General features: G+C 51.1%; 1 protein-coding gene across 1 annotated transcript; it reads left to right on the top strand.

Moving 5' to 3' along the window:
• The first annotated feature begins 2,187 nt into the window (after positions 1–2,187).
• LOC126991642 (protein piccolo-like) lies at positions 2,188–19,566 on the top strand. The gene is made up of 7 exons (XM_050850355.1): positions 2,188–5,351; positions 5,533–5,609; positions 6,349–10,721; positions 11,029–11,154; positions 13,214–13,327; positions 15,146–15,413; positions 16,610–19,566. The coding sequence occupies exons 1-7, from the start codon at positions 2,188–2,190 to the stop codon at positions 17,350–17,352; spliced, it is 8,865 nt and encodes a 2,954-aa protein (XP_050706312.1). The 3' UTR covers positions 17,353–19,566.
• The last annotated feature ends 2,685 nt before the right edge of the window (positions 19,567–22,251 follow it).

Here is a 22,251-nt window from a genome sequence, read left to right as displayed (position 1 = left end):
ATCTTAGAGTCAAATATCTTTCCATTATCTCAAACAAACATAGTATTTTTTTCTATTAACTTAAATTAAAAAAAAGTAAAAAGTATAGTAAAATTTCTCCATCAACTCAAAATTTTTATATCGATTCTAAGTCAAAAAATTTAACGTGTATATTCTCACTTCATATAAAAAAAACCCATGAAATTCTGTCGTTATTTCGTATTGAATTATAAGTTTTTTTGTGTGTGTCTTATTTCAAGGTAAAAAAAGGCTATTACTGTATTTATTTTCAAAGGAACAATATCAAATTTCAAGTAACATTTCTTCATCTATTTATAAGTGTAAGAAGAAAATAATACCTTGTTCCAGTTATCTATATTTTCTTATTTTCTTTAATTTTCTTCATTTTCTTTTTACTGATACTTTCTTTTCTTTCAGGTAAGTGTGAGAGAGAAAGAGAGGGAGAGAGGGAGAGGAGCGACACCTGTGAAGAGAACGGGAGTGAGGGAAGGAGAGAGGAAAGAGGAGGAGGAGGAGGAGGAGTAGCAGTAGTAGTAGTAGTAGTAGTAGTAGTAGTAGGAGGAGGAGGAGGAGGAGGAGGAGGAGGAGGAGGTAGTGGCTGAGTGAGTAAGATGGGTGTGGGGGTGGTGTGTTTCTCTCTCTCTCTCTCTCTCTCTCTCTCTCTCTCTCTCAGCAGGATTGAACCCTTTCCCAGGAGAGTTCAATCCTCTTCTCTCCATCCCGAGAGAGAGAGAGAGAGAGAGAGAGAGAGAGAGAGAGAGAGAGAGAGAGAGAGAGAGAGAGAGAGAGAGAGAGAGAGAGAGAGAGAGAGAGTAGGTGTGAATGGAGAGACAGTTATGTTGAGAGAGAGAGAATGCCAAGAATGAGTAGGTGTGAATGGAGAGACAGTTATGTTGAGAGAGAGAGAGAGAGAGAGAGAGAGAGAGAGAGAGAGAGAGAGAGAGAGAGAGAGAGAGAGAGAGAGAGAGAGAGAGAGAGAATGCCAAGAATGAGTAGGTGTGAATGGAGAGACAGTTATGTTGAGAGAGAGAGAGAGAGAGAGAGAGAGAGAGAGAGAGAGAGAGAGAAACACAAGAAAGAGTAGGTGTGAATGGAGAGAGAGATATTTTGAGAGAGAGAGAGAGAGAGAGAGAGAGAGAGAGAGAGAGAGAATGCCAGAATGAGTAGGTGTGAATGGAGACAGTTATGTTGAGAGAGAGAGAGAGAGAGAGAGAGAGAGAGAGAGAGAGAGAGAGAGAGAGAGAGATAATTCTTTTTTATTTTTTGTTGTGGCGGGAGAGTTTTTTTGAGAGAGAGAGAGAGAGAGAGAGAGAGAGAGAGAGAGAGAGAGAGAGAGAGAACATTATCCAATTTAAGAGAATCAAGGTTAATTTAGTTCTCCATGAGCCCGGAAGCATGGGAGTAAGTTCTCTCTCTCTCTCTCTCTCTCTCTCTTTTTTGAGAGAGAGAGGGATTTTTCCGAGAAAGAGAGACCAGTGACCTCTCTCCTCCTCCTCATTTATCGTAACAAGTCAATAGTCTGAAGTATTTTTCCTCTATGTGTTTGTTTGTTTGTTCGTGTGTGTGTGTGTGTGTGTGTGTGTGTGTGTGTTATGTAAATGAGGGTAATTTTCCATGTATGTATGAATGTTTGTGTGTTTGTATGAGAGAGAGAGAGAGAGAGAGAGTACTGACTCTTGATTAACTCTCTTCTCTGATCTTCCTCTTATCTCCTCTCCCTTCTTCCTTCCTTTCCTCTTTCCCTCCCTTTTTTCCTCCCGTTATCTTCATTCATCACCCTCTTTTTCCTCCTCAATAGTTTTCTTAACGTCTACCCTTTTTTTTTTCTTATAGTCTTTTTTTTATTACATCCTTCCTTTCTGTTTATCATCCTCTTCTCCCTCATTCATTCATTCCGCCTCTGCCCATCTACTTGTTTGTCCCTCTCCTTTCCGTCCCGTCCCGTTCCTCCGCTCCTTCCATCCTCTCCTCACCGCCCCTTCGCCTCCCCTTCTCTTCTTCCCTTCATTCTCGTCTCCCCTCCCCTTGTCCCCTCTTCCTGCCCCTCAGTTATCACCCCATCCACACCCTTCCCCCAGCCTCTCCCAACGCTGTCACTCACCGTGTGTGTGTGTGTGTGTGTGTGTGTGTGTGTGTGAGTGAGTGAGTGAGTGAGTGAGTCCCCCCTGACGCCTCCTTGTCTTCCAGATGGAGCCGTTCGTCAGCAACACTCGGCAGTTCTTCCAAGGGCTGCCTACGCCCACCCGCGGCGGGTACGATGGCTCCGCCCTGGAGGACCCCGCCCACGCTCCGCCCACACCCACGCCGCCGGCCACGCCCACCCTGCCGCCGGGACAATCCTACTACCACTACCAGCTGGGCGGGGGTCTGGCGGGGGTTGCGGCGGCGGCGGCGGCGGCCACCAGCCTGCCGCAGAGCCGCCCCCTCACGTCTGCCCACAAGGGCGTGGAGCACGCGGCGGCGGCCTCTCCCTACAGCGTGACGTCCTTCCTGCAGCCGCCCGCCACCAAGGCCGCGGCGCCCGACGCGCGCTACCTCCAGCACCTTGACCCCGTGAGGCAGGCGGCCGCCGCGCCCGCCGCCCGCCCCTACCACGCCCCTGCTCGTTCTTATGCCGGCCAGGCCGCGGCGCCAGTCCTGGACCCTTTCATCGGCCGCGCCTTCACCGCCCAGGACAGCGCGGCCCCCGACCCCCTGCAGGCCCCTCGCCCTTACCCCGGCGCGGCCCCCTCGGCCCTGGAGGCGCACCACCGCCCCTACGGCTTGCAGGCGGGCGGCAAGGTGGAGGCGCGCTACCCCGCCGCGCGCCACTACGCCCCCCAGCTGCACGCCACCTCCGCCGCCGACATCCGCAGCCACCATAACCTCTTCAGCCCCCCCGGCGGGGCTGCGGATCCCCACGCTCACCGCCTCGACGCCAAGTACAGCGCCAAGGCCGAGGCGCGGCCTGACCCGCGGGGCCTGGAGGCGCGGCCCGACCCCCGTGCCGACCTGGCCTGGCCCCCCGCGCCGGGCCGCGCCGCCGAGGCCAAGCCCGCCGAGCGTCTGGCGCCATCCGTCCACTCTGCCGCCACCGTCAACGGCGCCAAGGACCCGCTGTACCCCGCGCGCCGCCCAGAGGACACGTCCCCCGCCCGCCGGGGGGACGACCCCTACAGGAAGAGCCTGCAGGTCAACGGCTCGCGCGACCCCCTGTACCCCAACGGCTCCCACGCGGCCTACCCCGCCCCCGCCCCCCGCGAGGCCCCCGCGGTGGTGCGCCCCGTGGACCCCCACCCCAAGGAGGACTCTGCGCTGGACCTGTCGGTGAAGACGGTGCGCCAGACCCCGGATTCCACCGCCCCGGATCCTGACAAGGGCGGCGGCGGCAGCGGCAGCAGCAGCACGTCCCCGCTGAGCAGCGCCGGCAGTGACGCCGCCAAGTGCAGCTCCAGCTCCGTCACGCCCACGGGGCTGGGCCGTGCCAGCAAGGGCCCCTCACCTGTACCCAAGGGCATGGTGGGGCCACTAAGGGCCACGCCCCCCAGCCACATCCCCTCCCCCTACGGCATCAATGGCACCCCTGGCCCCCTGCCCTCCGCCAGTCCCATACACAGGGTTCCCCAGGTGCTGCCCCCTGCCAAGCGCCCCGCTGACCCCGCCTACCTGGACCACCGGGCCAAGCTACCCCGCCGCAGCCACTCCCCGGCGGCCAGGTCGGCGCCAGGGGCCCACCAGCCCCCCACCAGCCTCTACGCGCCCCACCTCAGCGACAAGCTGCTGTACGGCAGCCACAAGGAGGCTGCAGAGCAGAGCCGCGGCCTGCACCTGCTGGCCAGCGCCACACTGACCTCTAGCACCAGCACCAGCACCTCCAGCAGGGAGGCAGCGGAGCGCCGCCACCAGCACCAGCAGCTACAACAGCAGCACCAGCAGCAGCAGGCTGGGGAGCAGAGGGACCCCGCCGCTGACTGGAGGAAGGACCCGGCCGCCCTGGACCGGCGGGTGGCCAGGGAGGCAGGGCCAGGGCGTGACCCAGCCCTGGAGCGCCGGGAGGCCCCAGGCCTGGACCGGCGGGCCGCGGGACTGGACAAGTGGCTGCGCAACCCAGCCTACGAGGGCGGCTACCTCCCCACCAAAGCCTCGGAGCAATACGAGCACTACCGGGCATGGCACACGCCCCCGGACCAGCCCGGCGCCAATGGGGAGCGGTCCAAGTACTCTTCAGCACAGGCCCACGCCGCCGCTGCTTCCGTCCCCAGCAGCTTACCTCAGCAGGGGGCCCGCCTCACCCCCACCCACCACCCCCACCCCTACCCCACCTATGGTCGCCCCCCTGACAGACTACCTCATGCCCCCTACTCCCAGGCAGCCCCCACGTTGCCCCATGCCCCCCTCTACCAGCAGGCCGGGGTGACGCCCCCTGCCCCGGGCAGGCTGCACCAGCCTTACGCCCAGCCCGCCACCAGCAGGGCCGCCCACAGCACCGCCCGCAGCAGCAGCAGCAGCAGCACTACCACAGCCAGCATCAGCAGCAGTCACAGCCATACCAGCAGCAGCAGCAGCAGCAGCGGTGGTCACCTGTCCTCCACCACCGCCAGCCAGCTGTACGGCTCCCCCTACCCCCCCAGCAGCCAGGCGGCGGCCCCCCACCACCCTCACCACCCTCAGCAGCAGGTCAAGCAGGAGCCGCCGTCCTCCCCTGCCCAGTATTCTGGCTTCAGCTATCCCCACCCCGCCAAGGGGGGAGCCGCCACCCTGGGCTACCCTGCCAGCCACCAGGCTTACCCCTACCCCCACCACCGCCCCGACCCCTCCCTGGCCCTATACCCCCCCAAGAGGCCCAGCCAGGTGTCTCCTCACCCCTCCGGCTCCCCGCACCCCTCTGTGTCCCCACACCCCTCTGCCTCGCCCCACACTGCAGCCTCCCCGCACCCCTCGCAGTCACCCCACCTCTCCGCCTCCCCTCACCCCGTGGCCGCCTCCCCCAGGCCGGGGGTGTCCCCACACCCCTCCCAGCAGGGCCGGACACCCCAGTCCTCCCCACACCCCGCCCAGAGGCTCCCCACCAGCTCCCCGGCACAGCTCCCCACCCACGGCTACCCCAGCAGCCTTCCCCCCAGCCCATACTCCACGCAGTCCACCCCCCCATCACGCCCCCCCTCCAACACCCTCCCCCAGCCTCACCTCCCCCACCAGGCTAAGTCCCCAGGGTCACATGCCACCCCCCAGCCCACACACCCCAGGACGCACCTCAACCGGCCGTCCCCAGTCAATCCCCCCAGTGCAGGGCTCCCCCAGTACCCAGACTACCCACCCCAGGACCACCTCCCCCAGTCCCACCCCCTCTACCCCTCCCACCTTGCCCCAGGGTACACCTCCCCCTACCTACACCACATACAGGCTGCCTCTTCAGCCCACTCCACTCAGAATCATCCACCTTCTCAAAGTCATCCACCTACACCCATCTCTCAGTCCTATTCATCCACACTCTCTCGTTCATCCACGCAGACGCATCCACCCCCCACCTCCCACCCTTACCCTACTCCGCAGGCTCATCTACCAGTCTCTCAAAGCCACTCATCCACTCAGCCGTACTCCACATCGTCGCAGGCTCATCCAGTTTCACCGCAAGTCCCGTCATCCACTTCCCAGAGCCATACAACATCTCATCCACATCAGCATTCACATATACCCACATCACAAGCCACATCGCAGCCATATTCTTATCCACAGCCACACAGAGTCACCCCATCCACTTCCGACACTCCACAGACTAGCCACTCCACCACTCCACATCATTCCACTAGCTCTCCCTACTCCCAGGCTTCTCAGAGTTCTCATTCCATCTCCCACTCCACCTCCCACTCCACCTCCCACTCCACTCCTCACTCCACCCATGTTCCCAATTCGCAATCCAGTTCTCAGCCCTCCACTACTCCACTTCATTCCACTAGTGCTGTTTCGCCATCCACTTCCACTGTTCCACCTCCTCCTCCTCCTCCTCCGTCCTCATCTCATTCCTCTTCTATACCTCCTTCTTCATCCTCCTCCTCTTCCTCCTCCTCCTCCTCCTCCTCCTCCTCCTCTCATCCTCCTCCTCCACAAGTCTCTCAGCTTCCTCCCTCTTCCACTCCATCATCCACTTCTTCTGCATCTTCCTCCTCTTCCACCTATCCACCTTCCACTCCTCATTCCACTCCCTCCACCTCCACCACTCCAGTTACCACTACAGCTACTTCCACTACTGCAACCACCACTTCCACTGCTCATCCACCTACATCATCCGTTCATTCCACCCAGCCACCACCGCCACCGCCATCCACTCACCCCTCTTATCCGCCCTCATCCACCAGTCATTCCACTAAGCCATCCTCCTCATCACAGCCGCCATCTGCTCATTCCACGTACCCGCCACCCCCGCCAGTGTCCCATTCCACTCATCCACCTCATTCCAGTCAGCCGCCATCCACTCCATCCAGTCATTCCACCAGTCATCCATCGGTTCATACCACTTCCGCATCCTCCACTCATCCGCCTCCTCCTCCTCCTCACTCCACATACCCTCCACATCCTTCCACTTACCCCCCACAGACCCCCTCCCACCCCTCCTACACCCCTGCCCCCCCTCCCCACACATCCCATCACCCCTATTCTCAAGGCTATCATCACCCCTCCCACCCCTCGCACCCCTATTCTTATATATCCCAGGGTCACCCCCACCCCTCCATCTCACACCCCACCCGCCCCCCGCCCCCCACCACCCAGCCCTCTCAGACCTCCTCCAGGCCCTCCCCAGCACCCTCTCACCCCTCTTCCCACCCCCCAGCCCACCCCCCTGTGCACCCCACCCACCCCCCACATCCCTACCCCCAGCATTCTCAGCCCTATTACCCCCAGCCCTATGCCCACTCAGCCCAGGGTCAGCCCCATGCCCCCCCAGCCTCACACTACCCCAGGGGCCATGTCACACCCCCAGCACAGCCCCCACGGAGTCATTCCTCGCACCCCATCAACCCCCCTTTACGGAGACACGCCCCTGGTCAGTCTGGTTACCCCCTCTACCCTCCCCGCCCCCCACAGCAGCGCACACACCCCAGCCAGGGCACAGACCACCCCCGCACACCCCACAGCCACCCTCTGCTCAAGCGCCCCCGCCTCACCCACACTACCAGACCCCCACGCGGTTCCCCCACCCCCCTGTCAAGATGGAGGGCGTCCCCGGGGGGTCTCAGTACATGGGGGGCTACATGTACCCCTCCACGGCCCCCCAGTATTACCCGCCCCGGCCTGATGCTGCTCCGGCCCCAGCTGCTAAGGGCTACCCGGACCCTACCCCACCCCAGCAGCCGTCACCCGGGGCACGGGGGACGCTGGAGGCTGACCAGGCACGCATCCGCACGAAAGGGGAACAGAAATCCTTTGACCCCGGGGCAGCGAAACCTGACCAGTGGCAGGCCCCGACACCCAGCGCCCTGGCGGGTGACACCAAGGAGGCCGGGAAGGAGCAGCCGCCACACCCACGGCCCCTCCCGCAGCCTCACCCGGCGGCTACCCGACCTGAGGCACCCAAGAACACAGTGTTTGAATTCAAGACGGAGGAAGGCAGCCGGGCGGATCAGCAGCATCCACCTCAGCCCAGCGGAAAGGCGGCTTTGGCGGAGAAGCTACAGAAGAAGATCCAGCGGGCGGAGAGTCTCGAGAGCCTGGTGGCCAAGAAGGAGGGCGGTCAGAGTGCGCAGGAGGCGACTGGGGCGAAGAAAGAGCCGCAGCCGCAGCCGCCGCCTGAGGACAACGAATGGGACAGTGGCTTCAGTAAGTTGCTCGACGATCTCGCCTCAAACCCCGACACAGTGACCAGCAAGAAGAGCCGCACCTTAGGCCGCCGGTACTTACAGAAGGTGCAGATACAGGAGGCCATCGACAACGACCTCATCGCCCTCCCGACCTCCTACGCCGCCGAGGAAGAGGAGGAGGACAGCGAACCGGAGCCGCCTGTCAAGTTCCGCGGGAAGTTCAAAAGCATCAAGGACAAGAAGGTGGAGCGGCTGATTCTGACGTACGCCTCGCACTCGGACGAAAGCGCGACGGAGATGATTCCGGACGAGGACGCGAGTGACTTCGAGGAGGAGCTCAAGAGGGAGATCCGATCCAAGGACAAGCGGAGAAGCAACAGCAAGAAGGCGAAAACGTACGACAGCAGCGGGAGCGACGTCGGGCGGAAGAACAAGAAAGGCGGGCGCGGACGGAACAAGGAGAACAAACCCAACAACAAGCAGGACTTCGACTACTCCTACAGCAGCAGCGGCAGCAGTAGCAGCAGCAGTAGTGGGAGCAGCAGCAACAGCGACAGCAGCTCCAGTGACTCAAACGACTCCGACAGCGATGACTCGGAGTCTGAGGAGGATGTGAGGAAGAAGCGAGGAAGGACGAAAAACAGGCGTGGGAAGAAGTGGGAGTCCGAGAGCACTGATTCCGAGGTTGTGATTCCCAGACGGAGGACTCGCGGGGGGTACAAGTCGTCCAGCGAGGAGGAGGAGGTGGTCAAAGCCTCGCAGAAGAAGAAGAGGAGGAAGAAGCAGGAGACGAGCGATTCCGATGAGCCGCTGGTGAAATCAAGGCGAGGAAAGAGGAAGAAAAAGCTTGACTCGGATGACGAAGAGGATTTTGTGAGAACGAGACGAGGGAAGAGGAAAGGTCCGGTCGGGAAGAAGCAGAAGAGGAAGAAGAAGCAGGAGGATTCGGAGGAGGCGTCTGAGGAGGAGGAGGAGGAGGAGGAGGAAGAGGAGGAGGAGGCGCCAAAGAAGACCAGAGCGAGGAAGAAGAAGGTTGTGGAGACGAAGAAGACGAGGAGAAAACGGGTGGCCAGCGAATCGTCGTCATCGGACACGGAAGAAACGGAGACAAGAGGGACGAAAAAGTCTGGAGTGAAACGGAAAAAGGGAAACAAGAAGAAGGGGAAGAAGACGGAGGATTCCAGCGATAATTCCGACATTCCAACCACCAAGAAGAAGAGTCATTCCAAGAGCAACCTCATCGTGGAGAGCGACGACAGCGACGACTCCAAGAAAAGCGAGCCCGTTGAAAAGAAGGAAAGCAAGAAAACAACACCCAAGGAAAAAACAGAAGAAGGGGAAACTGCAGTGAAGGAGAAACCAAAGAAAAACAACAAAACAAAAACAGGAGAAGAGGAGGAGGAGAAGGAGAAGGAGAAGGAGAAAGATGAGGAAGTAAGTGTTAAGAAAGAGGAGGAGGAGCAGGAGGAGGAGCAGAAGAAGGAGGAGGAGGAAGAGGAGGAAGATGAGGAGCTCAGAAATGACTCGGTGGTGGAGAAGCTGAACAAGATGAGGGAGGAGGAGATGAACCGCGAGGACGTGCGTGAGATGCAGGCGTGGCTCAACGAGGTCAACAGCGACATGAAGAAGAAGCTGGGCACCCTCAAGGAGGTCACCCACAGGAACTACTGGAGGAAGCCGCAGTTTGGGGCCGGCGAGGAGTTCCTGCAGGGGTGGCAGACGGAGGTCAAGAAGTACAAGGAGCAGACCGGCCGCTTCCCCAAGAAGCTGTGCCAGGCGGCCAAGCACCTCAGCAACCAGTCCCCGGCCAAGGGCTCCGGCAAGAGGCACCAGGACCAGGAGGGCTCCCCCCAGCGCCAGGGCCAGTCCTCGCCGGCCAAGAACACGCGCAGCAAGGCCGGCATCGTCAAGACCAGCATGTCCTCGGCGGACGATGAGCGGCTCAAGGTGGCGGCGCGGCCTGAGATCAGCAGCGTCATGCAGCGGTTCTTTGAGAAGGTCCTTTCGGAGTCCGGCAACGACTGTGGCAAGGGCGGCCTGGCGGGGAAGAAGTTCAGCCTGGGCCCCTTCTCCGGGTTTGGCACCCAGCGCGTCCCCACTGGCCTCACGCCCACGCCCTCGGTGGCCCCGTCCATGATGGCCAGCGATGACTCAGACCTGGACTCCCTGGCCAGCCTGCGCATGGACCTGCCGGCCTCGGACAGCATCCCAGTGTCCAAGCGGTCCATCGCCAGCAGCCTGCTCAAGAAGTTTGGCCGTAAGTACAATGAGAGGAAGCTCAACTCCCTGTACCTGAACAAGCCGCGCTCCATCCTGGAGTCCACCAACAAGCCGCAGCTGCTGCCCACGCCCGGCATGCCCACCACGGAGCAGGACCTCAAGGGCATGTCCCCGGATGAGCTCAAAATGGCCACCTTCTTCCGGAAGGAGACCGTCACCAACTACCGCGACAACTTTGAGGTCATCGTCACCAAGAATGGCATCAACGAGTTCATCCCCATCCTGTACCAGTCCAGGACGCGCAACAGGACCAAGCAGGTGCAGGACGCCGCCACTCTGCGCTCCGTCTTCGGCACAGACATCCCGCAGCACCTGCTGAGGAGGGTGGAGGAGTTCAAGACCAAGAAGCAGCTCAAAAAGGCACAGAAGAAGGAGGAGGCCAGGGCAGCTGCGGCGGCGGCTGTGGCGGTCAAGGAGGAAGGCTCCCCTGCCCCTGCCAGCCGTGCCAGCACCCCGGCGGGCTCCCTGGGGCCGCCCGGCGAGGAGGACGATGACTCTGAGCTGCGCAGCGAGCGGTCGGGCTCGGTGCTGGGCGAGTCCTCGGCGCCGGCGGCCACCAAGCGTGCGCGGCGGAAGTTCAGGAAGTTCAGAAGCGGCTTCGACTACATCAGGAAGCGTAAGAAGGCCAAGGCCGACGACGAGGCCACGCCCTCCAGGAAGCGCATTGTGAGTAACATGCTCGGAGAAACACAAACATTACACTTTTAACCAACACACAAACATTACATACACACACCAACACACAAACATTGGTAACATTTCAGGAGCTGTTGAAGTCACTGGAAATTAGTTTCATGAGTTAGAATTAATTTTAGAAACAGTTAAAGTAAATCAAAATAATTTCATGAGCAATTAAAGTCAGTTAGAATGAATTCTAAGATCAAGTAAAGTCAGAAATAAGATTACAGACCCTTTTCCTTTTTTGACCACCCTCTGTCCTTCCTTTTTGACCCCCTGCTCTCCCGCCCCACAGCCTGTCCGGAAGCATGTCAACTGGCCTGAGGAGAGTCGTGACGTGGCTGCAGAGGTGCGGAGTTGGGTGGTTAACAAAGGCCTTGGCGAGACTGTCCTCCACAAGGCTGCTCGTCTGCAATATCATGTGAGTGTCTGAGGGGCTGATGGTGACGATGATGAGGGTGTGAACGGGTTGATGAAAATAGTGATGGTGATAGTGAGGTAGTGTTTCCTATAATGGGTGATAGTGAGGTGGTCTTGTGGTCTTTGATAGTGAGGAGAATGTGAGGGCCTTAGCTGTGATGGTAATTATAGTGAGTGTTTGGTTTATAATTAGGTAAGGTTTAGGGTACAATAAAATAAGAAATAATGACCTCACTTTGTTGTATAGAAAGTCTCATTAGTAAGGAAGCATACAAATTTTCTGAGTCAAGACTTACTGTAATTGTTTTGGGGTTTCGTTAGGTAAGGTTAGGTTAGGTTAAGTTTAGGGTATCTTCAAATACATGATAGCCAGCATCTTATGGCATAAATCAACAAAGAATGATCTCACTTTGTTGTATAGAAAGTCTCATTAGTAAGAAAGCATAAATGAATTTTCTGAGTCATGACCTATAGTAACTGTTTGGAGTTTTGTTAGGTAAGGTTAGGTTAGGTTAGGTTAAGTTTAGGGTATCTTCAAGCACATGACAGCCAGCACCTTATGGTATAAATCAACAAAGATTGACCTCACTTTGTTGTATAGAAATTCTCATTAGTAAGGAAGCATATATGAATTTTCTTTCAATATAACAATATGAAGTCTTTCTTTGTTGATTTATGCTACAAGTTGTTGGCTATCATGTGTTTGAAGATACCCTAAACTTAACCTAACCTAACGAAACCACTAAAAGTTACCATATGTCTTGACTCAAACAAACTCATCTATTCTTCCTTACTAATGAGACTTTCTAAATAACAAAGTGAAGGCCTTTTTTGTAAAGTTATTCAATAGGTTTCTGGATATCGTGTTTGAAAATTCCCTAAACTTAACCTAACCTAACAAAACCCTGAACAGCTACCAATACATCTTGACTCAGAAAAATCATCTATTTTCCTTACTAAATAAGACTTTCTATATAACATAATGAGTTCTTCCTTTGTTAATTTATGCCATAATTTACTGCCTTATCATGTCTTTGAAAAATTTCTAAACTTAAACCTAACTAAACCCCAAACAGTTACTATAGGTCTAGACTCTGAAAATTCATATATGCTTCCTTACTAATGAGACTTTCTATACAACAAAGTGAGGTTATTCCTTGTTGATTTATACCATAAGGTGCTGGCTATCATGTGTTTGAAGATACCCTAAACTTAACCTAACAAAACCACAAACATTTACTATAGGTCTTGACTCAGAAAATTCATATATGTTTCCTTAATAATGAGACTTTCCATACACCAAAATGAGGTCATTCCTTGTTGATTTATACCATAAGGTGCAGGCTATCATGTGTTTGAAGATACCCTAAACTTAACCTAACCTAACAAAACCGTAAACAGTTACTATATGTCTTGACTCAGAAAATTCATATATGCTTCCTTACTAATGAGACTTTCTATACAACAAAGGAGGTCATTCCTTGTTATTTTATGCCATAAGTAAGGAAGCATACATGATATTTCTGAGGACTGACGCATGGTAACTGTTCAGGAGTTTTGTTTGGTTAGGTTAGGTAAGTTTGACAAGGCTTCTGCACCTCCGCTAACTCGGGTGAAGGGGAACAAGTTTTCTCAATGGCCGAGGAAATGTATATGGGAGAATTTTAAATGAAGATGAAAATAACTGATAACAATGATGATGGTGATGATGATGAAAGAAGACTTAGGATTTTAAATGACGGTGAAAATAGCTGATAAAAGTCATTCTTATTTTGGGAAGTGGTAATGATGGTGATGGTGATGATGGTGATGGTGATGGTGGTGATGGTGATGGTGATGATGGTGATGGTGATGGTGGTAATGATGGTGATGGTGATGGTGGTGGTGGTGATGGTGATGGTGATGATGGTGATGATGGTGGTGGTGGTGATGATGGTGATGGTGATGATGGTGGTGATGATGGTGGTGGTGATGATGGTGATGGTGGTGATGGTGGCGATGATGGTGGTGGTGATGATGGTGGTGCATAGTACAGCTCCTAACCCCTCTGCCCGCTTCAGGACGTGGTTGTTTACTGCGCCGAGAGTCCGGACTTCGACATCAACGTGCGAGACAACGCTGGCTACACCCCCCTACACGAGGCCTGCAATAGGGGACACCTGGACATTGCTCAGGTAACTTAATGACTAAATATACCTGCGTTAATTAGTATTGTGAGATCTTTGTGTTTTCCTCTTATTCTCTTCTTCCTCTTCTCATTTAACATCCTTATTTGTCCTTATTATTGTGTATTTTATAATGTTTATCCTACCTCTTTGTGCTTCCATTTCTGCAATCTATATTCCATCATGCTCTTCCTCCTTCTCTCTCATTGCACCCCTGGCCTACCAAAGCTCCCCCAGCAGTCCCCTCTCACTCCCTCATGTTCCCCAGCTTCCATACCATCTTTTGTGTCTTGGGGAATAGTTGATATGAGAGGTGGAAATGTCTGAGAAAATCTAGTCTTATAAATTTGGCCCTTTCCCTTGTATATCATAGCCCCCCCAGCAGTCCTCTTACTAACTCCCCATGTTCCCCAGCTTCCATATCATCTTTTGTGTCTTGGGGAATAGTTGATATGAGAGGTGGAAATGTCTGAGAAAATCTAGTCTTATAAATTTGTCCTTTTCCCCTGTCTATCATAGCCCCCCCAGCAGTCCCCTCTCACTCCCCTTGTCCTCCAGCTTCCATATCATCTTTTGGGTCTTGGGGAATAGTTGATATGAGAGGTGGAAATGTCTGAGAAAATCTAATCTTATAAATTTGGCCCTTTCCCTTGTATATCATCGCCCCCCCAGCAATCCGCTCTCACTCCCCCATGTCCCCCAGCTTCCATATCATCTTGGGTCTTGAGAAACAGTTGATTTGAGAGGTGGAAGAGTCATAAAATACCTTACTCTTATAAATTTGGTCCCTTCTCCAGCCTATCATAACCCCCCGTAATCTCCATGTCCCCCAGCTTCCATATCATCTTGGGTCTTGAGAAGCAGTTGATTTGAGAGGTGAAAGTGTCATAAAATACCTTACTCTCTTATAAATTTGGTCCCTTCTCCAGTCTATCATAACCCCCCCAGTAGTCTCCATGTCCCCAAGCTTCTGTGTTTATTACCCTCCCCCTCTGTCTTGTCTTTAATCCATATCCTCACATCCTGTTTCTCCTCTATTATTCATTTTACGATGTTTATTACCCTTCCCTTCTGTCCATTCACTTCTTTAATCTGTATTCTTGCTCTCTTATTTCCTTCTTTGTTTGTTTGTGTGTTTGAAGGTGTCTGTTACCCTCCCCCCCTTGAGAAATAGTTGATATGGGTGGCAGAAGTGTCTGAAAATACCTTACCATCTTGCAAATTTGGCCCCTTTCCCTGTCTATCGTAGCCCCTCCAGCAGTCATCTTACTAACTCCCCATGTCCCCCAGCTTCCATATCATATTTTGGGCTTTGAGAAATAGTTGATACGAGCGGCAGAAGTGTCTGAGAATACCTTACCATCTTGCAAACTTGGTCCCTTCCCCAGTCTGTCATAGCCCCCCCAGCAGTCCCCTCTCACTCCCCATATCCCCCAGCTATTATCCATGTCCCCCAGCTATTATACATGTCTCCCAGCTATTATCCATGTCCCCCAGCTATTATCCATGTCCCCTAGCTATTATACATGTCCCCCAGCCATTATACCATCTTTTGGGCCTTGGGAAATTGTAGATATGAGAGGCAGAAGTGTCTGAAAATACTAAACTGTCTTGCAAACTTGAGGCGCCTCCCCCAGCCTACCATAGCCTCCTCCAGCAGTCTCCTCTCACTCCCCATATCCCCCCAGCTCCCATATCATCTTTCGGGCCTTGGGAATTAGTTGATATTAGAGTTAAAAGTGTCTGAAAATACTATAACTTGAGGTAATGCCCCCCTAGCCTACCGTAGCCCCTGGCAGTCCCCACACTCACCCCCCGTCCCCCCAGGTCCTATGTGCCCACGGAGCCCATGTCAACGCGCCGGGCTACAAGGGCATGCGGCCACTACACGAAGCTGTCGAGAACGGGCACGGGGAGTTGGCGCGGCTACTCCTGGCATACGGCGCAGACCCGGCCCTCACCACCTACGCCGGGCAGACCTGCATCGCCCTCTGCGCCGACGCCCAGACCATGGAGCTGATGGAGGGCTACACGGCAGACCTCAAGGGCCGCCAAGGGACCATGTGGCACTTCCATGGCCCGGCGAGATTCTTCGGTGAGTGTTTTTTGTGTGAATTTTGGGTGATTTTATGTTAACTTTAACCCGGTAGCAGCGATGGGCCAAATTTGTGGCTTTACCGTGTAGCAGCAATGGGCCAAATTTGTGCCATGATATACCCCCCCCACCCCCAAATAGATGATGTATAAATTGATCACAAATGCTTTGATATATATTATGAAATAGTTTGTGTGAGTGATGATTTTTTCTCATTTTTCTGGCTTAGAGGGACCATTAAGAAACATGATCCCCGCTGCTACCGGGTTAACGCACTCTGACCAAAGGCTCCTGAAAATCCCGCATCTGTACAGGGAATGGATGTCTAAGTCGAGGTCTATAGAGAGTAGATACTGAATGCAAGAGTGTCAATAAAAAGGAGTTGAGGAAAAAGGTCCAAGATGTTGTGCTGGTGGTGGTGGTGGTTTAGGACAAAAAAAACACATTAATAGAGGTGACTAAGGTGACAGTGTTAATGAAGGCAAGGCTGGAGGAGAAGATGAAAATAGTGTTAAGGAAGGTTAGGCCGGAGAAGATAAAATAATGCTTCAAGTCACACACCACAACATGCCACTAGAGAGCTGTCATTTGATACAGTGTACAATAGTTATGGCACCCAAGTCCGAGGTGTGCGTTATCGTGCTCTGCCAACCTGCTGTCTTTCTCCTCTGTTTTGTTTGTTTGTTGTGTTTGTAGATGTTTATTACCCCCATCTTCTGTCTTGTCTTCAACCCATCCGCTTTCTCTGTTTTGTTATTCATTTTAGGATATTTATTACCCTTCCCTTCTGTCCATTCACTTCTTTAATCTGTATTCTTGCTCTCTTATTTTCCTTCTTTGTTTTGTTTGTTTGTGTGTTTTAAGGTGTCTGTTACCCTCCCCCTCTGTTCTTTCACTTCTTTAATCTGTATCTGGGGGGCACACTAGGGAAGGCATTTCTTATTTTTTTTACAGGAAAGGAAGGAGCTCAAGGGCATAAAAAAATAGAAAAACCCTCACTAAACAGCTCCTAAAAAGATAAAAGTAATGAGTGTCCAAAAGAGAGGTCAATTTCGGGTGGAGAGGCATCTTGATAGTTGAGGTTTGGAAAGCTACACAGGTTAAACATCCCTGCACTATACGGTTCATACCAGGCAGTGAGGAGAGGCGTTAGTGCTCCTGTAAAACACCTGATTAACCTTCCTTCCTTCCCGCAGACCCCGAGGAGCAAGGTTGTGACATCTTCAAGAGCATAGTGGAGGGCAAGTACAAACTCATACAGTCCAGGCCGCAGTCCAAGGAGGTCCAGGGAGCAGAGAAGGACTTGCCAAGGACGTGCGTTGTGAAGACCGAAGGACCTGAAGGACAGAAGGAGGTGCAGGACGCAGCGAGTGGACTTAGTATAGACACGCCGAGTATAGACGAAGGAAGAACTAAAGGAGGATTGAGTGAGGTGGAGAGTACCAGTAAGGTGTTGGAGTCCATAAAGAAGGAGGTGATAGACGAAACAATAGATGACGAAACTAACCCTGAAACCAAGGAGGAGGAGGATCAGGAGAAGGAGAAACAGCTGACGAGAACACCGGACGAAGTGAAGAAGGAGAAAACAGAGGTGGAGGAGAACGAGAAAAGCGAGGAATCGGACATGGAGGAAATGGAGGAAATCGCATTCGTGTGTAGCGAGGAACCACTTTTAGATGTTTACGAGGTGGAGGGGCGGCCACACCGATACTGCCTGCTAAGGGAGGTCACACGGCGGCTTGGGGTGAGCCGCCGCGAGCTCATCATAGCCGCCAAGAATATAGAGACCCTTGAGGTGTCCCCTGAGGAGTTTGAGAGCCGGGTTCACAGTTCCGTTCTGGGGATGCCGAGAAGACGAGTCGCCGGGCCCCGTGTGGAGTTGATACGGTTGACGGGTGTCCTCGAACGCCTCCTTGGTCTTGAAACTGTGTGTGTTTGAGCGTACGTAAATTAGGAGATAAATGAACTGATAAAGGAGGGAATAAACGACGAAAATGAAGGAAAACGAGGAACAGGAAAAGGAGAGAAAGGAGATGAAGGAAAAAGATTAGAGTGAGGAGGAAAACAAATGAAGGTTTGATGTGTTTCTGGCAACAGTGGAAAAGGTAAACAGTGCGGAACGTCAAAAATAAGTGCGGAAAAGTGTGATTTTTATACCGGAACCGAATGGAGTTCAGGCGTTTCGTATAGACGCCAGAAATAGTATAGATGATTGAATACTAAGAGATAGCGGAAATTGTGGTTAGTGTGTGGTTTTTATACTTCAACTTGAGGAAATTAAAAGATGTGGAAAGGAAGTTAAGAAGGAAAAAGTTGGAGATTATGAAGGAAGAAATATTTTGTGTTATTTCTTGTCCTAAACTGAAGGAGGAGAAGGAAGGGAAAATTTTACTGAAGAAGAGGAAAAGGAAAGAGGAGCAAAATAAAGGAAGAAAAAGGAGGAAAAGGAAAGAAGAGGAGCAAAAAAAAGGAGGAAAAGAAAGAGGAGCAAAATAAAGGAAGATGAAAAAAGGAGGAAAAGGAAAGAAGAGGAGCAAAATAAAGGAAGAAAGAGGAAAAAAAGGAGGAAAAGGAAAGAAGAGGAGCAAAATAAAGGAAGAAAGAGGAAAACAAGGAATAAGAGGAGGAGTAGAAGTAATAGGAAGAAAAATGAAAAAAAGGAGGAAAAGTAAAGAAGAAGAGGAAAAAAAGGAGAAAGAGGAGGAGGAGAAGAAATAAGAGGAAGAAAGAGGAAGGGGATATTAAACAAACTCCAGCATAAAGGAAGTAAAAAGGAAATAAGGAAAATGTCTTAGATGATAAAGGCGGAAATATTTGTCGCTGTACGAGTTTTATATCAAAGGAAATATTACCTGTTCTCGTTATAGAGGAAACAAACAATAAACGGATGAACCAAACGCAGACGAACGGAAATTTTAGTGTTAGACAAACGCAGATGAACGGAAATCCTAGTGTGTTAGATGAGAGCAAAACTTTTATACTTCTATACAGGTGTTTATGAGCGACCGACGGTGCATTGTGGCGTCAGATTCCCCAACCCCCCTTTGCGCCACACACACAAACAAACAAACGTAAAAAAACTCTGTGAATGGTGACGCCGGCGCTGATGATGGTGAAATATTTTTGCCACATATATGTAAATAGGTATGTGTGTGTGCGTGTTTGTGTGTGCATGTGTGTGTGTGCGCGTTCAAGTTCGCATACATGTTATATATGTATGCGTACATGAAATAAGCAAACAATTATTATTCTGCAGAGATGACTTACTCTGTGATACAACTTATCAAAGATTTACATGAACTGTGATAGATCTCGAGGGAGAGAGAGAGAGAGAGAGAGGGAGAGATGAGGAGAGAAGAAATATAGATAGATGGAGAGACAATAGGAAAAGGAAGAGGAAAGGAGAGAAAGAGGAAGAGGGTGAAGAAGATGAAAGGAGAGAGATAGAGGAATTGGAAAGGAGAAGAAAGGAGAGATGAAAGGAGAGACAGACAGAGAGAGAGAGAGAGAGAGAGACAAAAGAGAGAGAGGAGAGGCCCAGAAAGTGGCGAAAAAAAAAGTCCACAAATTCTTAACGCTATAAAAAAAAATTCAGTCGACGGCAATGATTTTGATCACATGACATTTCGGGGTGGGAGCGAGAGAACTGGACTGGGCGGGGCGCGTGCAATGGGGCGGCCGGGCAAGGCGGGGCATGGCGGGGCCCTGTCTTGGGGTACGAGTGCAACCGAAATCGAGAGAGAGAGAGCGAGAGAGAGAGAGAGAGAGATTGAGATTACACTGTACAAAAAAATTGCTTACCACATGTGACAGTCGTGTATATAAATTGTGTGTTAGTAGCCGACTCTACATTAATAACAAGAAGAAAAAGAAGCATTATTATTATTATTATTATTATGTTGATTAAAAAATGCTGCCGATGATTACGACGATGATAGTGTTGATGCTGGGACGCTACCATCACTATTATTATTATTATTATTATTATTATTATTATGAGAGTAATTTATCCTGCTTGTCTGTGTGTGTGTGTGTGTGTGTGTGTGTGTGTGTGTTGAAGATTTGTAAGCATAAGTGAGTCCTGTGCAATTGACTTAAATCTATTTTCTATGTAGTGTATTGCCATGTAAATATATATTCAGAACTATATCAATTTGACCTTTTATTTAAGTCTGTGTTTATGAAGAAGGAGGAGGAGGAAGAAGAAGAGGAGAGAGAAGACAGGAGGAGGGGGAATTGAAGTGTCTGTTTATGAAGGAGGAGGAGGAGGAGGAGAGAGAAGACAGGAGGAGGGGAATTTAAGTCTGTTTATGGAGGAGGAGGAGGAAGAAGAGGAGAGAGAAGACAGGAGGAGGGGGAATTTAAGTCTGTCTGTTTATGAAGGAGGAGGAGGAAGAAGAGGAGAGAGAAGACAGGAGGAGGGGGAATTTAAGTTTGTCTGTTTATGAAGGAGGAGGAGGAGGAGGAGGACGAAGCAGCTCAAGGGCAACAAAAAGGAAATTAGCAAAAGAAGCTCGCTAACCACTGCGCCTATTTCACTCCTCTTGCGATGAATAAAGAAAAAGATTACATGGCTTGCAAACTTGGGAAATATATGGAGCTATCAAGAAAAAATGGGCATGTATTTATCTTCCACAACAAAAACAGATACACAAACAATACTTGGGAAATATACAGAGTTATGAAGAAGGCCAGTGGGTTTATATTTATCTTCCAGAACAACAACAACAAGAACAGATACACATGCAATATACTATCAAAACATATAAGATGAAAAAAATACAAATAGATATGTGATTGATTAAAGAAAAACAAGTTGAATATAAGGTGCCGTTGGAATAAGAAAATATTACAACAGATTACAGATGTTACAAAAATGAAATTACAAACGAAATTACACAAAAATACCACAAAAAAACCTTACGAAACATTACAGAAGCAAATTACAAAAGGAATACAAAAAGATTACAGCAACAAACTATATTATACAACAGCAAATCAGAAAAAAATACATTACAAAAGATTACAAAACAGATTACATACAAAAAACAGCAAAACATAAGAAAAACTGATTATAGAAAGGTGCCGTAGGAATAAAAATCAGATCAACAAATTACAACAGAAAACATTAAATCACAAAGAAACATTAATAAACACATTACAAAACAGATTACATACAAGAACATAACAAAACACAAGATTATAAAAAGGTGCCGTTGGAAATACGAACAACACCCCCCCAAAAAATCATCAGCCACTCAGTCGCAGTGCCGTCCGTGACTCCTTAGGTAAGATACACATTACCGCCATTTTCCCTTGCCTTCCAACCCTATTCTCACTCTAGACGTTATTAATGGGTACTGAGAGGCTTATTACACCGGCAGACCAATGATATATGGGTTAATTACGCTGTTTGTTATGGTGCACGGAAAATGGATAGGAATGGCTCTGGTAACGATAGCTATTACTTATGTCTCGCTGTTCTTCATGTCTTTGTTCTTTTCTTTATTTGCTGTTTTTCTTAGTGAGGAGGAGGCTGGGAGGGTCTTAGTATCAGTGATAACGAGTGAACTACTATTGGTTAATTTCCGCTCGATCGTCTTAGGTCCCAACGCCCAACCTTCTTCCTCCTCTTCTTTTGACCTGTTCCGCTTTGTATCGCTTCATAGGTTCTTGATTCTTCTTCACACTGATTTTTGTTTTTTCCATACAAATTGCGAGTGAAGGTTAATAGTAATGGTAACAGGTGAACGATCATTACCTAGCTTCGCTTTTGTCAGGCCACGCCCACTCCAGAATTACGAGGTCATTTTAGCGTTGGTTTCCGTGAGTCCTTTCCTCCCAGCTGTCTGTCTCTTCCTCTCATAATATATTACCTATAGCTAACATATGAGAAGAAGACAGGTGTTGGGGCTGTGTGGCAGAGCAGAGGGGAGGAAAGGACCCGCGGGAGCCAACGCCAAATAACGATCTCGCCAATCTGGTTTGACTTTAGAGCAACGTTGCCAGATTGTCGCATTTACCACATTGCATTTACCGGTTTTTGACACTTAACTATTGCAAAAAAGACATCAGCAATTAATAATTTCAACGATAACTGCAAATGAATCTGGTTATTGGGATGTAGGAGGCATTTATAGGTCGGAAATCGGCAAATATAAGAGGCTGAGGAGGACAATCTGGCAACGCTGCTGTAGAGTGGCCGACGGGTAGACACTGTTATCAAGTCCCGTCATAATACACACGTTTGCATGGCTGACACTGAGGCCATCCTTCTTTTATCACTTCCACTCCACGGGCACGCCATCGAAACGCTCTTGTCTGTTCACACCATCGAGGCTCCGGGCAAAGTTTGTGGGACGTAAGACTCACGGACATCGGTATTCCCAGACGCTTCCGCCTCTCACTCACATCAACTATTTCCAAAGGCCGATTAGGAGATCAGTCGCGTTCTAATGAGTTTTCTTAGGTTCACGGCACACAGAAAAATGATCAAACTACCAGAAGCGTCATAAAACTATCTCGGAAAATGCCCCAAACTCTTACGGAACCTCAAAATGTGTGTGCTTGGGCGACGAAATGTTTATAAATATGACGCCACAGAATCACAACTTCACTTCACTCGGGGCCAAGGAGACTAAAGCAATAGTCTCCTTGGCGGGGGCACAGCGGTTCGGTGAGGCTCATTGTGTGTGTTCAGCAGACTCATAACCCTGACTCAAGCCATTCCAAGGCCACACACGTATGAACACACGGGATTCGAACCAGTAGAAGCTTTCCCTCCGTCTGTCTGTCATGAAACTCTTAATATATCGCTGTTTTTTGCTAGGTCAGAGTA

The sequence above is a fragment of the Eriocheir sinensis genome, chromosome 7 (assembly GCF_024679095.1).
Source record: "Eriocheir sinensis breed Jianghai 21 chromosome 7, ASM2467909v1, whole genome shotgun sequence".
NCBI lineage: Eukaryota > Metazoa > Arthropoda > Malacostraca > Decapoda > Varunidae > Eriocheir > Eriocheir sinensis.
This window is presented reverse-complemented; position numbering and strand designations above follow the sequence as displayed.

What these genes read in the sequence shown, in the direction of transcription:
- LOC126991642 (XM_050850355.1), top strand. Translation starts at nt 2,188, where the DNA reads ATGGAGCCGTTCGTCAGCAACACTCGGCAGTTCTTCCAAGGGCTGCCT. An exon ending in CCCTCCCACCTTGCCCCAGG is followed by an intron (nt 5,352 to 5,532) that starts GTACACCTCCCC and finishes CCTACTCCGCAG; the next exon opens with GCTCATCTACCAGTCTCTCA. An exon ending in CAGGCTCATCCAGTTTCACC is followed by an intron (nt 5,610 to 6,348) that starts GCAAGTCCCGTC and finishes CATTCCACTAAG; the next exon opens with CCATCCTCCTCATCACAGCC.